This window comes from Macaca thibetana, chromosome 11 (assembly GCF_024542745.1).
Source record: "Macaca thibetana thibetana isolate TM-01 chromosome 11, ASM2454274v1, whole genome shotgun sequence".
Taxonomy (NCBI): Eukaryota; Metazoa; Chordata; class Mammalia; order Primates; family Cercopithecidae; genus Macaca; species Macaca thibetana.
In genome coordinates this window covers 45,090,602-45,105,063 of record NC_065588.1, presented here as the reverse complement: position 1 = coordinate 45,105,063, position 14,462 = coordinate 45,090,602, and the positions used below count along the sequence as shown (strand labels likewise).

At 46.9% G+C, this 14,462-nt stretch overlaps 1 protein-coding gene across 1 annotated transcript in view; it reads right to left on the bottom strand.

Annotated features, from left to right (window-relative positions):
* Positions 1 to 266: 266 nt before the first annotated feature.
* The window catches only part of TEX49 (testis expressed 49), a 32,404-nt gene continuing 18,208 nt past the window's right edge, over positions 267 to 14,462 (bottom strand). The window contains exons 2-4 of the mRNA XM_050746975.1: positions 7,630 to 7,752; positions 1,201 to 1,345; positions 267 to 452 (exon numbers count right to left, since the gene is read on the bottom strand). Coding sequence (XP_050602932.1) covers positions 404 to 452; positions 1,201 to 1,345; positions 7,630 to 7,752 — 317 coding nt within the window. The 3' untranslated portion in view covers positions 267 to 403. The remainder of the gene's footprint in view (positions 453 to 1,200; positions 1,346 to 7,629; positions 7,753 to 14,462) is intronic.

Below are 14,462 nucleotides of genomic sequence, written 5' to 3'. Positions count from 1 at the left end.
AAGGAGAAGCTGTAGTAACTTCAGAGAGTGTGACTACTCAAGGCCTTTCAGCATCATGAGCTCCAGTATATGCCTTCCCAGATTTGTGTGTGACCCCTGCCACGCATGAGGCCTGTGGTGCTTTCCAGTGCCTTGGCCCCTCACAGACTTCTCACTCTAAGGTCTGGCTCATTCAGGAATCTCCCACACACCAGCTCTCACAACAACCTGGACACTGGAATCACTCCCACCCTGACCCCACAGCTCCCGCCGTGCACACAAGCAACTTTTAGTCCAATCTGTTTACTCTGCTTTCTCCATATCCTCCTCCCATTAGTTAGCCATCGGAACTGGGAAACCTCCTTCTTTCCCCCCCTTTGCACTCTTGCCACAATTCCTCTTGTCTTTCTGCAGCCATATCTTCTTAATACAGACTGAAGGTTCTGTCATTGAGAATAGAGTGATCCATGAACCTGGAAAGAAGAGATTCAGAGAGAGATTCAGCCAGGCCAGGCTGGAAAGCAGGAGATCCTTAAAAATAGCTCCTAAGAGGCTGGGCGCAGTGGCTCACACCACTTTGGGAGGCCCTGGCAGGTGGATCACAAGGTTAGGAGTTCAAGACCAGCCTGGCCGAGATGGTGAAACCTCGTCTCTACTAAAAATACAAAAATTAGCCGGTCGCGGTGGTGGGTGCCTATAATCCCAGCTACTCAGGAGCTGATTCAGGAGAATTGCTTGAACCTGGGCGGCAGAGGATGCAGTGAGCCGAGATCGCGCCACTGCACTCCAGCCTGGGTGAGAGCTAGACTCCGTCTCTATCAGTAAATAAATAAATAAATAAATAAATAGCTCCCCAAACCGTCTCAGGGCAGAATGAGTAGGGGTAGTGATGAAAAAGTGGGGCTACTGCCAATGGATGGTGATTTGAGAGGTGGAGAGGTAGCGATGAAAGCAGCATTGGACTGCCACAGGAATACTATGGACACTTGTTTTGCACCAGCTCAGAAGTCACACCCACAAAGAGGAACACAAAGACACAGACAAATCTTTAACTCCTTTTAATGCCATCATGGCCCAAATTCTGGGGCCAGTTTTCTCTGGTAAGACTCAAATCTCTCCTAATTCCCTAACTGACCAGAGATGAAATAGTCTCTAAGACCGAAGTAAAGGGAAGGAGTACTGTCTTTGACCTCCCCACCCTTATGCCCCTCCCAGCCTAACCTGGTCATCGCGCTTTTTATGAGACAGTGGCGTGGGCTCCGGATCCATGGCATGGTTTCCTCTGGACGCACTCCTGGATCATGGGACTGCCAGAAGCTGAAGTTCTGAGCATCAGTCAAGGGGATTCTGAAGACCTGATTGGGAACTGAATGGGTGAGGGGAAGGGCAGGTTATCTAATTCCTTCAAGTTCTCGGCTCACTTTTCTGCCTCAGGGCAGCAATAGCCCAGCCCAGCCCAGCAACTGCTCGGCCTGACCAGGTGCTGAGAGGTCCTGAGAGTGTGGTTACCACACCCTGCTTCACTTCCGGATTCCAGCATCTCACATCCTTCATGGTCAAATGAATCAGTCTTGCTTCTTCCTGCTGCTAGTAAGCCCATCTCCAAGAGAGTTTTCCCCAAGTGCTAAGATGGTAGAAAAACAGGTGGTCAACCCACGAGGGAAATGTGTAAGATGGGGTCCACTGATCTATTATTTTTCTTTTTTCTTGGCTTAATCATCCTCATTCTCTTCCCTCCTCTTGGAAAAAATGGCTTCCTTTGCTCACTCCAAGTAATTCTCTGAAACCTAACTAATACTACCTCATGTTTAGATGCTGTTAATAGATGTCATTTATCTAGTGTCTATTATGTTCTAGATGTAGTATTAAATATTCTTAAATTTTTGTAATAATATCAGACTCTGATGCTGTCTGAAAAAGTACTTTGGGCTGGGCATGGTGGCTCACACCTGTAATCTGAGCACTTTGGGAGGCCGAGGCAGGCAGATCACCTGAGGTCGGGAGTTCGAGACCAACCTGACCAACATGGAGAAACCCCGTCTCTACTTAAAAAAAAAAAAAAATTAGTCGTGCGTGGTGGTACATGCCTGTAATCCCAGCTACTCGGGAGGCTGAGGCAGGAGAATCACTTGAACCTAGGAGGCAGAGGTTGCGGTGAGCCAAGATTGCGCCATTGCACTCCAACTGGGGCAATAAGAGCAAAACTCTGTCTCAAAAAAAAAAAAAAAAAAAAAAAAAAGTACTTTTGGCTGGGTGAGGTGGCTCATGCCTGTAATCCCAGCACTTTTGGAGGCCGTGGCAGGTGGATCACTTGAGGTCAGGAGTGAGACCAGCCTGGCCAACGTGGTGAAACCCCATCTCTACCAAAAATACAAAAATTAGCAGGGCATTGTGGTGGGTGCCTGTAATCCCAGCTACTTGGCAGGCTGAGGCAGGAGAATTGCTTACACCTGAGAGACGGAGGTTGCAATGAGCTGAGATCGTGCCACTGCACTCCAGCCAGGGTGACAGAGCGAGACTCTGTCTCAAAAAAAAAAAGAAAAAGAAAGAGAAAAAAAAGTACTTTTACTATTTATTTGGATAAGTCTAATTCTACCAGTATAAAATTTGTTTATTTTTAAAACTTAGAATTATAGCCTAATATTCTGGATTGCTATACAGTGTTTATAATAATTTTTTTTAAATCTCTAATAATTCATTGAGTAGATGTTACATTTTTTGGCTTATTTTCCTATTAATTAATAGTAAGCTATTAAGTTTTGCTATTAGAGGCCACGTGCAGTGGCTCACCTGTAATCCCAACACTATTTATTTTTTATTTTTTTATTTTTTTTGAGACGGAGTCTTGCTCTGTCGCCCAGGCTGGAGCTCAGTGGCGCGATCTCCGCTCACTGCAAGCTCCGCCGCCTCCCGGGTTAACGCCATTCTCCTGCCTCGGCCTCCCGAGTAGCTGGGACTACAGGGCCTGCTACCACACCTGGCTAATTTTTTTGTATTTTCAGTAGAGACAGGGTTTCACCGTGTTCACCAGGATAGTCTCCATCTCCTGACCTCGTGATCCGCCCCCCTCAGCCTCCCAAAGTGCTGGGATTATAGGCGTGAGCCACCGCCGTGAGCCACCGCGCCTGGCCATCCCAGCACTTTAAGAGGCAGATGGATCACTCGAGCCCAGGATTTCCAGACCAGACCAGGCAACGTGTTGAAACCCCATTTCTACAAAAAATACAAAAATTAGTCCAGTGGGATGGTGCATGCCTGTAAAACCAGCTACTCAGGAGGCTGAGGTGGGAAGGTTCGTTTGAGCCTGGGAGGTTGTTGAGGCTGCAGTGAGCCGTGATTGTGCCACTGCATTCCAGCCTGGGCAACAGAGCAAGATTCTGTCTCAAAAAAATTAAAATGGAAAAATATTAAAGTTTTGCTGTTGGAAATAACTTATTACCCCTCTTTCCACATGTGCCTGTTTTGATTTCTGAAAGTATTTTAGGTTTTAAACTTTAATTTTGTTATAATTATAGGTTCACATACAGTTGTAACGAATAGTACGGGGAAACCAGGTGCAATGGCTCATGCCTGTAATCCCAGCACTTTGGGAGAATCACTTGAGCCCAGGAGTTCAAGATCAGCCTGGGCAACATAGCAAGACCCTGTCTCTATTTAAAAAAAAAAACAAAAACAGGGAAATCATGTGTACCCTTTACTCTTCCCCACAATGGTTACAGCTTACAAAACTATAGTACACTACCACAACATGATATTAATATATTGAATACATTGATACAGAATAGTTCCATCACCACCCATCCTGGAGCTGGCATTTTATAACCACCCTCTCCCACTGTCCCGCTTTGGAAATCAGTGATCTCTTCTTCATTTCTGTAATCTTGTCATTTTAAGAATGTTATAAGAGCCAGATGCGGTGGCTCACGCCTGTAATCCCAGCACTTTGGGAGGCCGAGGCAGGTGGATCACCTGAGGTCAGGAGTTCAAGACCAGCCTGACCAATATTGTGAAACCCCGTCTCTACTAAAAATACAAAAATTACCCGGGCTTGGTGGCGGGTGCCTGTAATTCCAGCTACTCAGAATACTGAGACAGGAGAATCGCTTGAACCAAGAGGGCAGAGGTTGCAGTGACCCGAGATCGTGCCATTGCACTCCAGCCTGGGTGACAGAGCAAGATTCCGTCTCAAAAAAAAAAGAATGTTATAAGAGTGTTATATAAGAATGTTATATAAGAATGTCATATAAGAATGTTGTAAGGCCTGGCGTGGTGGCTCACACCTATAATTCCAGCACTTTGTGGGGCTGAGGCGGGAGGACTGCTGTGCCTGGGAGTGCCCGGGAGTTCAAGACCAGCCTGGGCAAAATAGCCAGACCTTGTGTCTAAAAAAAAAAAAAGAAAAAGAAGAAAGCTGGCATAGTGGCACATGCCTGTAGTCTCAGCTACTCGGGAAGCTGAGGTGGGAGGATCACTTGAGCCCAGGAGTTTGAGACTGTAGTGAGCTATAATTGCCCCATTGTACTCAGCCTGGGCAACAGAGTGAGACCCTGTCTTTAAAAAAAAAAAAAAAAGGCCGGGCGCGGTGGCTCAAGCCTGTAATCCCAGCACTTTGGGAGGCCGAGGCGGGCGGATCACGAGGTCAGGAGATCGAGACCATCCTGGCTGACACGGTGAAACCCCATCTCTACTAAGAAATACAAAAAACTAGCCGGGCGAGGTGGCGGGCGCCTGTAGTCCCAGCTACTGGGGAGGCTGAGGCAGGAGAATGGCGTGAACCCGGGAGGCGGAGCTTGCAGTGAGCTGAGATCCGGCCACTGCACTCCAGCCTGGGCGGCAGAGCGAGACTCCGTCTCAAAAAAAAAAAAAAAAAAAAAAAAAAAAAAAAAAAAAGAATTTATATAAATGGCATCATACACTATGTGATGTTTATTTTTATTTTTATTTTTTATCAGCCTACATCATGTTTTGATGTCCTACATGCTTTCTAGTTTTTGGTTTTTTTTTTTTTTTGAGACAGGGTCTTGCTCTGTCACCCAGGCTGCAGTGCAGTAGCGCTATCACAACTCATGGCAGCCTTGACCTGCCAGGCTTAAGTGATTCTCCCACCTCAGCCTCCTGAATAGCTGGGACTACAGGCGAGCACCACCACGCCCCGCGAATTTTTTTTTTTTTTTTTTTGAGACGGAGTCTCACTGTGTCATCCAGGTTGGAGGGCAATGGCACCATCTTGGCTCACTGCAACCTCTGCCTCTTGGGTTCAAGTGATTCTCCTGCCTCAGCCTACCAAGTATCTGGGATTACAGTGCCTGCCACTATGCCCAGCTAACATTTTTTTTGTATTTTTAGTTGAGACGGGGTTTCGCCACGTTGGACAGACTGGTCTCGAACTTCTGACCTCAAGTGATCCGCCCGCTTCGTCTTCCTAAAGTGCTGGGATTACAGGCATGAGCCACCGTGCCTGGCTGTATGTTTTATAGATGGGATTTCACCATGTTGCCCAGGCTGGCTACATGCTTTTTAAAATGTACATGTTCTGTCTTCACAATAGTGCTAAAAAGTATTATTCCGATTTCCAGATGGTTCAGAGAGATTGTGGTTAAAGGAACTTGCCTAAAGTCACAGAATTCGTTTGCAGTTTAAACCCGGTTCAATAAAATGCCAAAGCTGGTGCTTACTATTCCTCAAAGGGATAATGCATGATAATATACAATGGTTTCATTTTTACTTTTTTTCTCCCAACAATTTTGAAAGATTAGTAAAACAATAGATCAGGCATTTTCTCTCCTCAACATCCTGCCTTTAAACCAATGAGGGGCCCGAAGTGGTGGCTCACGCCTGTAATCCCAGTACTTTGGGAGGCCGAGGGAGATGGATCACCTGAGATCAGGAGTTTGAGACCAGCCTGGCCAACATGGTGAAAACCCATCTCTACTAAAAATGCAAAAATTAGCCAGGCGTGGTGGCGCACTCCTGTAGTCCCAGCTACTCGGGAGGCTAAGGCACAAGAATAACTTGAACAAGGGAGGTGGAGTTTGCAGTGAGCCAAGATTGCACCACTGCACTACAGCCTGGACGATAGAGTGAGAATCTGCCTCAAAACAACAACAACAGCAAAACCAATGAAGGAGTAGGTCAATAAAGGGTAAATGGGCTGGGTGTGGTGGCTCACACCTGTAATCCCAGCACTGTGGGAGGCCAAGGTAGGAGGATCACTTGAGCCTGGGAGTTTGATGCCAGCCTGGACAACATAGCATGACTCCCTCTCTACAAAAATGGTTTTAAAAAATTAGCCAAGCTTGGTGGTGCATGCCTGTAGTCCCAGCTACTCAGCAGGCTGAGGCAAGAAGATCACTTGAGCCTAGGAGTTCGAGGCTGCAGTGAGCTATGATTGTGCCACTGCACTCCAGCCTGGGTGACAGAATGAGATCCTGTTTCCAAGAAAAGAAAAGGTGAGACATCAAAAAAGAGGCAGAACTAGGACTCAAACATGGATCTTCTGCTTCTTTTTTTTTTTTTTTGAGATGGAGTCTCGCTCTGTTGCCCAGGCTGGAGTGCAGTGGCTGGATCTCAGCTCACTGCAAGCTCCGCCTCCCGGGTTTACGCCATTCTCCTGCCTCAGCTTCCCGAGTAGCTGGGACTACAGGCACCCACCATCTTGCCCGGCTAGTTTTTTGTATTTTTTTAGTAGAGACGGGGTTTCACCGTGTTAGCCAGGATGGTCTTGATCTCCTGACCTCGTGATCCGCCCGTCTCGGCCTCCCAAAGTACTGGGATTACAGACTTGAGCCACTGCGCCCGGCTGGATCTTCTGCTTCTAAGTCTAATTCAAATTTCATTTTATTGATGGGCATGGTGGCTCACGCCTGTAATCCCGGCACTTTGGGAGTCCCAAATGGGTGGATCATCTGAGGTCAGGCGTTTGAGACCAACCTGGACAACATGGTGAAACCCCGTCACTACTAAAAATACAAAAATTAGCTGGGTATGGTGGCAGACACCTGTAATCTCAGCTACTCGGGAGGCTGAGGCAAGAGAATCACTTGAACCTGGGAGACAGAGGTTGCAGTGAGCTGAGATGGCGCCACTGCACTCCAGCCTGGGTGACAGAGCAAGACTCTGCCTCAAAAAAAAAAAAAAAAAAAAAATTTATTTTATCATGCTTATCCCACCAAGTCTACTTTCTCCCTCTTCCTCTCAGTCTCTCTCCTCTTGGCTCTTTTTTTTTTTTTCTTCCTGCCAGATAACCATACCCAACCACATCCTAGCCATTCTTTTTTATTTTTTTTTTTTTTGAGACGAAGTCTCACCACTCTGTTGCCCAAGCTAGAGTGCAGTGGCACGATCTCGGCTCACTGCAACCTCCAACTCCTGGCTTCAAGTGATTCTCCTGCCTCAGCCTCTTGAGTACCTGAGACTGCAGGCACGCACTACCATGCCTGGCTAATTTTTGTATTTTTAGTAGAGATGGGGTTTCACTATGTTGGCCAGGCTGGTCTTGAACTCCTGACCTTGTGATCTGCCCGCCTTGGCCTCCCAAAGTGCTAGGATTACCGACATGAGCCATCAAACCCGGCCTCATCCCAGCCATTCTTTAGGAACTCAGACATATCTTTTTTTCTCCTAGCATGATGCCCACCCCAAGGTACTTACATGTCTTCAACAACACCTTCCGGACAGCTTCGTGGTATCTTGTGTGGCTATTCTGGTGCACGGAATAATTCCCATCTTTTGAGATAATGGGGGGAAGCCTAGTAGGCTCTGATTCCTTCTGGTCTGAAATGAGAGTAGACTTGTTCTGAGTACTTGGCAAATGACTGTTTGATTCTCTGATTCCCTGGTCTCCATGCTAACCAGGTGCATGGCAGGCATCTCTCCTAGCCATTCACATCCAGTTCTCAGGAATCCAATCACCATGGCTGTGACAGAGGGGAGGGAGGGAGAACGCAGTGATCACAAGACCTCCCTTACCACTCTCTTGCTCCCGCCTGACTCCTGGGTTTTAAGCGGCCAACTTCTGGAATCAGGATATTGGACACGTACTTAGGGTTAGTGCAAGTGAAAAAGGCCCTTATCTGGGTAGACATTCCTTTCCTGGGATTGGCATATTTGCAGAACTTCAAATGGTCTAATAGCGGAAGTTATGTTTGAGCTGAGTCTTGGAGGAAAAGAAGGAGGTGGGTTACAGTAGAATCAGGAAGAGCATTTCAGACAGCAGAATGGCAAGTGTTTAGAAGCATTAGAGAGGCATCAGAGGGCTATTTGGTTTGGAGCCTGGAGTGCTGGGTGAAGAGGAGAAGGACAGGAGATGGGGCTGGTAAGGTAGTGCAGTGTAGTGGCTATCTAGCTTTCGTTATGTTTGGGAATCACTCCCTATGAAGCAAAACCTGTATCTCACAATAGAGGCTGAATAGATGAGTTCTTCCTTACTCAACCTCTCTTTCAGCAAGGATATGGACAAAGAAATTTGGCTAGGCCAATCAAACACATCTGCTTCAGATTTTGAATCAAAGGTTGCAAGGAAGCAGTGGCCGTATAAAGTTATCTGCTAGTGACAGGAGGTGACAGCAATGAAGCTGCATCCTGTTTCCAGCAGCAGTATTCAGGACCCAGCATCCTTGGTGCCAGTAGTGCCCACTACAGCATTGAATGCAGTAGTGTCTGTGCCAGATCAGGTCTATGGCATGATTCTGAGCATTGTTTCTGATTACTGTCCATCATGTGTAGTTTTCCATTCCTACTGCAGCTTTTATATGCTTCCCAATATTTTCTTATTTTCTTTCTCTTTTTATTTATTTATGTATTTTAAGAGGGTCTCCCTCTGCCGTGCAGGCTGGAGTACAGTGGTGTAATCGTAGCTCACTGAAGCCTTGAACTCCTGGGCTCAAGCGATCTTCCCTCCTTAGCGTCCCAAAGTTCTGGGACTACAGATATGAGCCACTGCATCCAGCTCCACATACATATAGTTTTTCTTTCTTTTAGACGGAGTCTCACTCTGTCACCCAGGCTGGAGTGCAGTGGCCCGATCTTGGCTCACTGCAACCTCTGCCTCCTGGGTTCAAGCAATTCTCCTGCCTCAGCCTCCCAAGTAACTGGGACTACAGGCGTGTGCCACCACACCTGGCTAATTTTTGTATTTTTAGTAGAGACGGGATTTCACCATATTGGCCAGGCTGGTCTCGAACTCCTGACCTCATGATCCATCTGCCTCCACCTCCCAAAGTACTGGGATTACAGGTGTGAACCACTGTACCCAGCCAAAATTTTAAAAAATCCATTCATATTCTGCTTAAATAGGCTAGATTTGGCTTGCATCTCAGACTCCTGAACAAGGGAGGATGAGTTTGAGAAAAATTTAAGATGCAGAAGAGCAAGACTTGGTGAGGGAGTGAGAAAAGGAGAGCTGTTTAGGGTAGCTTCAAGATTTCTGTCTCTTGGCTGTTCCAACCATTCTGTCACGCAAGCCAAAAAGGCGCTAGGCCCTTTTCCCTATCTCCTCCAGCCAGTCTCAAATGCAGAGTAAAATCCAGCTCTTGGCTGGGCACAGTGGCTCATGCCTGTAATCCCAGCACTTTGGGAGGCCAAAGTGGGTGGATCACCTGAGATCAGGAGTTTGAGACCAGCCTGGGCAACATGGTGAAACCCCGCCTCTATGAAAAATACAAAAATTAGCTGGGAGTAGTGGTGCACGCCTGTAGTCCCAGCTACCCCGGTGGCTAAGGGAAGAGAATCGCTTGAATCCAGGAGGTGGAGGTTCCAGTGAGCCAAGATGATGCCACTACACTCCAGCCTGGGAGACAAGAGTGAAACTCCGTCTCCAAAAAAAAGGAAAAGAAAAAAAATCCACCTCTGCATCTGACATTTTCAGTGACTCCATTCTGTATTCCTGGAGCAGAAGTCATCCCATTCCTCAAATTTTTATGTTTTGTGATTATGGATGCCTGTCAGGAACTGGATCAGTTTACCATTCTCTTTGGAAATTGTCGAGAATTGCTGACTAATCTCTGGTGGAGGGTGGCAATGCCCCTTCTGTTCTGGAGTTCCTCCCCAGCTCCTGCTTTTTTCTTTTCTTCCTGCCTCGGCCTCACTCATTCATCATCTCTGTCCCTCGTCTCTCTCGTTTGCCCTCCAATTAAATCTCCTTTAACATTCGCTATCTGAAATAATGGTACCACTAGAGTGGGGAACAGCTTGAATCCCCTCCCTGTACGGTTGAGGACTTGGAGAAGCAACAGCACTGAAGCCTTGGTTAGCATATAGAGTTCTGGAAGCCTGCACTGCACCACAGGGCTGATTTGTACTTCATTACAGGTTATAGCAATGAGGCCATTTCCTGGAAGCAGTATTATTGAGCTTGGTATTTGAATTTGGGCAAGGTAGGGGTGGCAGGATGTCCTTGGACAAATAGAAATAGACTGAGGAGAAAGAACAAGCATATTCCTAGTGGCCAGTGGGAGCTAGACTGAGAATAATTATTGGTCTGAGCTCAGGTGACAGTTAGGAACTCTGTCCGTTCCTGAGGCCTCAGGCTGATTGCCAAGGGTACAGGCAGATGATGTTCTCTATCATCTCAACGTGTCCAAGCAGCAGGGTCTCGGCTTCCCATATGAATGGTCAGTGTGTGCTTGGAGGTGTGCTGGACAGTATCACTCACCCGGATACCTTCCTTTGGAATCAAGCACCAATTGGCATATACCTTGCATCCATTTTTGGCAAGCTGGGAGATATTCTTGGTAATCCATAACTTCCCCAAGCTGCCAAGGTTTGGAAGGTACCTGGGGTGAAGGGGGCAGGGCTTGGAAAGAATCATGCCACAGCTACTGGGAAAGGGCATGTTCTGGGTAGAGGGATGCAATGAGCTCTTTATAACCAAACTCCAATGTGGTAAGGTAGATGAATCAATTATTCTGTCGGTGGGTGATACAACAGAGGTCCTTCATCCATCCAGTTAACGCCATGCTCTGCATGGTCTTTGCTGGTAAGTAGATATGAAGTACCCTAAATAGCTTCTAGAACTGGGCCACAAATTGGGGGTTGCCATAAAACCACCTTTAATGCTTTGAATAGACTATGAAGGGCATCTAGGGTGATATAAAAGTACTTAAGTGGATCTTCCATCCCTCCAAATTAATGGTGCAGATTTCTCAGTATTACAAGCTTCCCTGTGACTCGGGGTGGTCACACAATCTTAGTTATTCACTACTTTGCCCATTGCCTCTGTTTGTTGCAATTGGGGCTGATTGGCCACAATGTTTTCAGATTGAACAATTTTTAGAATGAGTCTACTTTTGTGCCTCCCAGAAATCTACCTTCTAGATTAGGGTATTTGCAGCCAGGCATGGTGGCTAATGCCTATAATCCCAGCACTTTGGGAGACTGAGGTGTGGTGGGATGAGCCTGTGGTCCTAGCTACTCAGGAGGCTGAGGTGGGAAGATCGCTGAAGTTCAGGAGGTTGAGGGTGCAGTGGGCTATAATTGTGCCACTGCACCCCAGCCTGGGTGACAGAGCAAGACCATGTCTCAAAAAACAAAAAACAAAACAAAAAAAACAAACAGAAAAAATGACTCATGACTCCTGTCTAGGAGGTCAAATCAAATGTTAGGCATTAGTCTCTTAAAGGTGGATGGAACATTAAGATGTACTGAAATGGGCTGAAGTGTGTTTGGAAGGCTAATTTGCACTTATCATCTTCCCTGATACAAATAAATTGTCAGTGCTTTGGGAGGAAGTGGACAGAAGCATGAGCCCAGGAAAGCAGACCAATCCTCAAGGCATGTTTTCCATATGGAAGCAGTTCCTTTGGCTCTATGTCCAAAAATATCTTCCTTGAAGTGGTGCACTTGTTCAGAATTCTGAACATGAGAAGTAGATGGGGCATGAGACAACAGCAGGACTTAGCGCTGGTTGCAGATTGCTGATGTAAAGTGGAGTACACGGAATTTTCTAGAGATAATAACAATAAAAATAGCTAGTGAATGTGCTTGGCACAACTCTATAATGTAGGTGCCATTATTATTTCCCAAAGAGGAAACAAGGGCAGAAAAGTTTAGTAATTTTCCCAAGTTACATAACTAGCATATGGTAGGGACATGAGTTTAACCCAAGTAGTTTGACTCCAGAGCCCATGTTCTTAACCACCATTGTAACATCATCAGGCTTCCCAGGAAAGACAAAGGACTAAGGGGAAACATAGACTGTTCAAACCAGCCTTTGATAGGCTCCCCTGTGTACAGCTCAGTGGGGGTCCTGTCAAGGGTGTCTGCTCACCTGGAGCAGCCTTGAGTTAGGTGGGTGACATGGTATCATTGCCTTGATCCACAGGCAGAACCCTGCCTCCCTCAGCTCTACTAAAATGTGTAATATCATTTCCTATGGCCAGAATGGGGGAGCAGAGGCCTGGAACTTGGTGGGTGACTGCCAGTGGATTAGATCAGTCCCAGTGGGGAAGACCAGTGCAGAAAGGCTAAACCCTTGTGGAAAAAGTGGCCTGTCTGCTGCGATACAGACACACTCACCCAGCTTAGCGGTGGGCCCACTCCTTAAGCTTAGAGTGTAGCTATGAATACGAGTACCTTCCCTTTCTAGTTTCATGTGGATAGGGGATGGAGTTGTGTTTTTATTGAGACAGGATCTCGCTCTGTTGCCCAGGCTAGAGTGCAGTGACACAATCATAGCTCACTACAGCCTGGAACTCCTGGGCTCAGGTGATCCTCCTGCCTCAGCCTCCCGAGTAGTTGAGACTACAGGCATGTGCCACCACGCCTGGCTAATTAAAAAGAAATTTTTTTTTTTTTTTTGTAAAGAAGGGGTCTTACTATGTTGCCCAAGCTAGTCTAGAACTCCTGGGCTCAAATAATCTTCCCGCCTCGGCCTCACAAATTGCTTAGATTACAGACATGAGCCATCACATTGTGCCCCAAGGTACATTTCTCTAACTTCAGAAGGTTTATCCATTTGGAAAGGCAGAGGGGCTCAGAGGCTCTGGCCAATTCATTCTTGGCTGAACTGTGCCACTTATACTCCTGTTTGAAAAGCCAGAATGGGCCGGGGACAGTGGCTCATGCCTCTAATCCCAGCACTTCGGGAGGCTGAGGCGGGTGGATGACTTGAGGTCAGGAGTTCGAGACCAGTCTGGCCAACATGGCAAAACTCTGTCTCTACTAAAAATACAAAAATTAGCCGGGCGTTGTAGCACATGCCTGTAGTTCCAGCTACTCTGGAGGCTGAGGCAGGAGAGTTGCTTGAACCTGGGGGGCAGAGGTTGCAGTGAGCTGAGATTGAGCCACTGCACTCCACCCTGGGTCACAGAGTGAGACTGTCTCAAAAAAAAAAAAAGAGAGAAGAAAAAAAAAAGCCAGAACAACAGTGCCCTCTGCTGTGGAGTCTAAGAATGGGATCTCCAGCTGTCTCCTAACAGGTGGTTCACCAAAGAGGCAGCTCAGTGAGGCAAGGAGACTAGGAGATTGAGCAGAGGACATTCCAGCCAGGCTTCCTCTAACAGAATCCAGGAAATGAGAATGTAAGTAAGACGAGTTCAGCTTTTACCAAAGACTCGAGGTTGAGCCTTTCTTTAAAGAAATTCATTTGGAATTGGAAATGAAAGCAACTCTGAGGACTCATTAGTGAATTTCTCAGGGAAGGGGAATGATAAGGGCAGCAGGGGAGCAAGCTGGAGTGAGGCCCTTTGGATGTGCACAGCTTGAAGGTCAGTGTGTCTGTGGCTAGAGGGCAGTCACTGGAGAGTCTGGCAAGGAGAGGTCATTTGTCTCAATTGTCTCAAGACAAGAACAGGCATAATCTTTCCCTACTACCCAAATCTCGCAGAGATTTTCTCTGCGACTCCGGTCAATGAACAGTGTTCTGGGTGCCTGGACTTGTGTTATGGTGAGAGCTAGGCTGACACAAGATTTTCATATAATAAGGCAAGGGAGTTGTCTCAAAGAAGGGCCAGATTAGAGGGAATTTTTCTAGAATAAAGAACAAGGCCCTCCTGGACTAAGAGGAGGGTCAGGTATGAAGCTAAGAATAAATAGGATGGCTGGGCACAGCGGCTCACGCCTGTAATCCCTGCACTTTGAGAGGCCAAGGCAGGGGGATCACCTGAGGTTGGTAGTTCGAGACTAGCCTGGCCAACATGATGAAACCCTGTCTCTACTAAAATACAAAAAATTAGCTGGGTGTGGTCACATGTGCCTGTAATCCCAGCTAGTCAGGAGGCTAAGGCAGGAGAATCGCTTGAACCCGGGAGGCAGAGGTTGCAGTGAGCTGAGATCTCCCCACTGCACTCCAGTCTGGGCAACAATAGCAAAACTCTGTCCAAAAAAAAAAAAAAAAAAAAAAAGAATAAATAGGAGAGCAGGGTTCAAAGCTGGTGTTGAGAGAGATTCAGCAAAGGAAAGGACTGATACAGGATTGTGCTTCCCTGGACAGGATGGAAGGGAAAGCTTGAGCACCCAAGAGCCCAGAGTAAAAGGTGAACGAACCC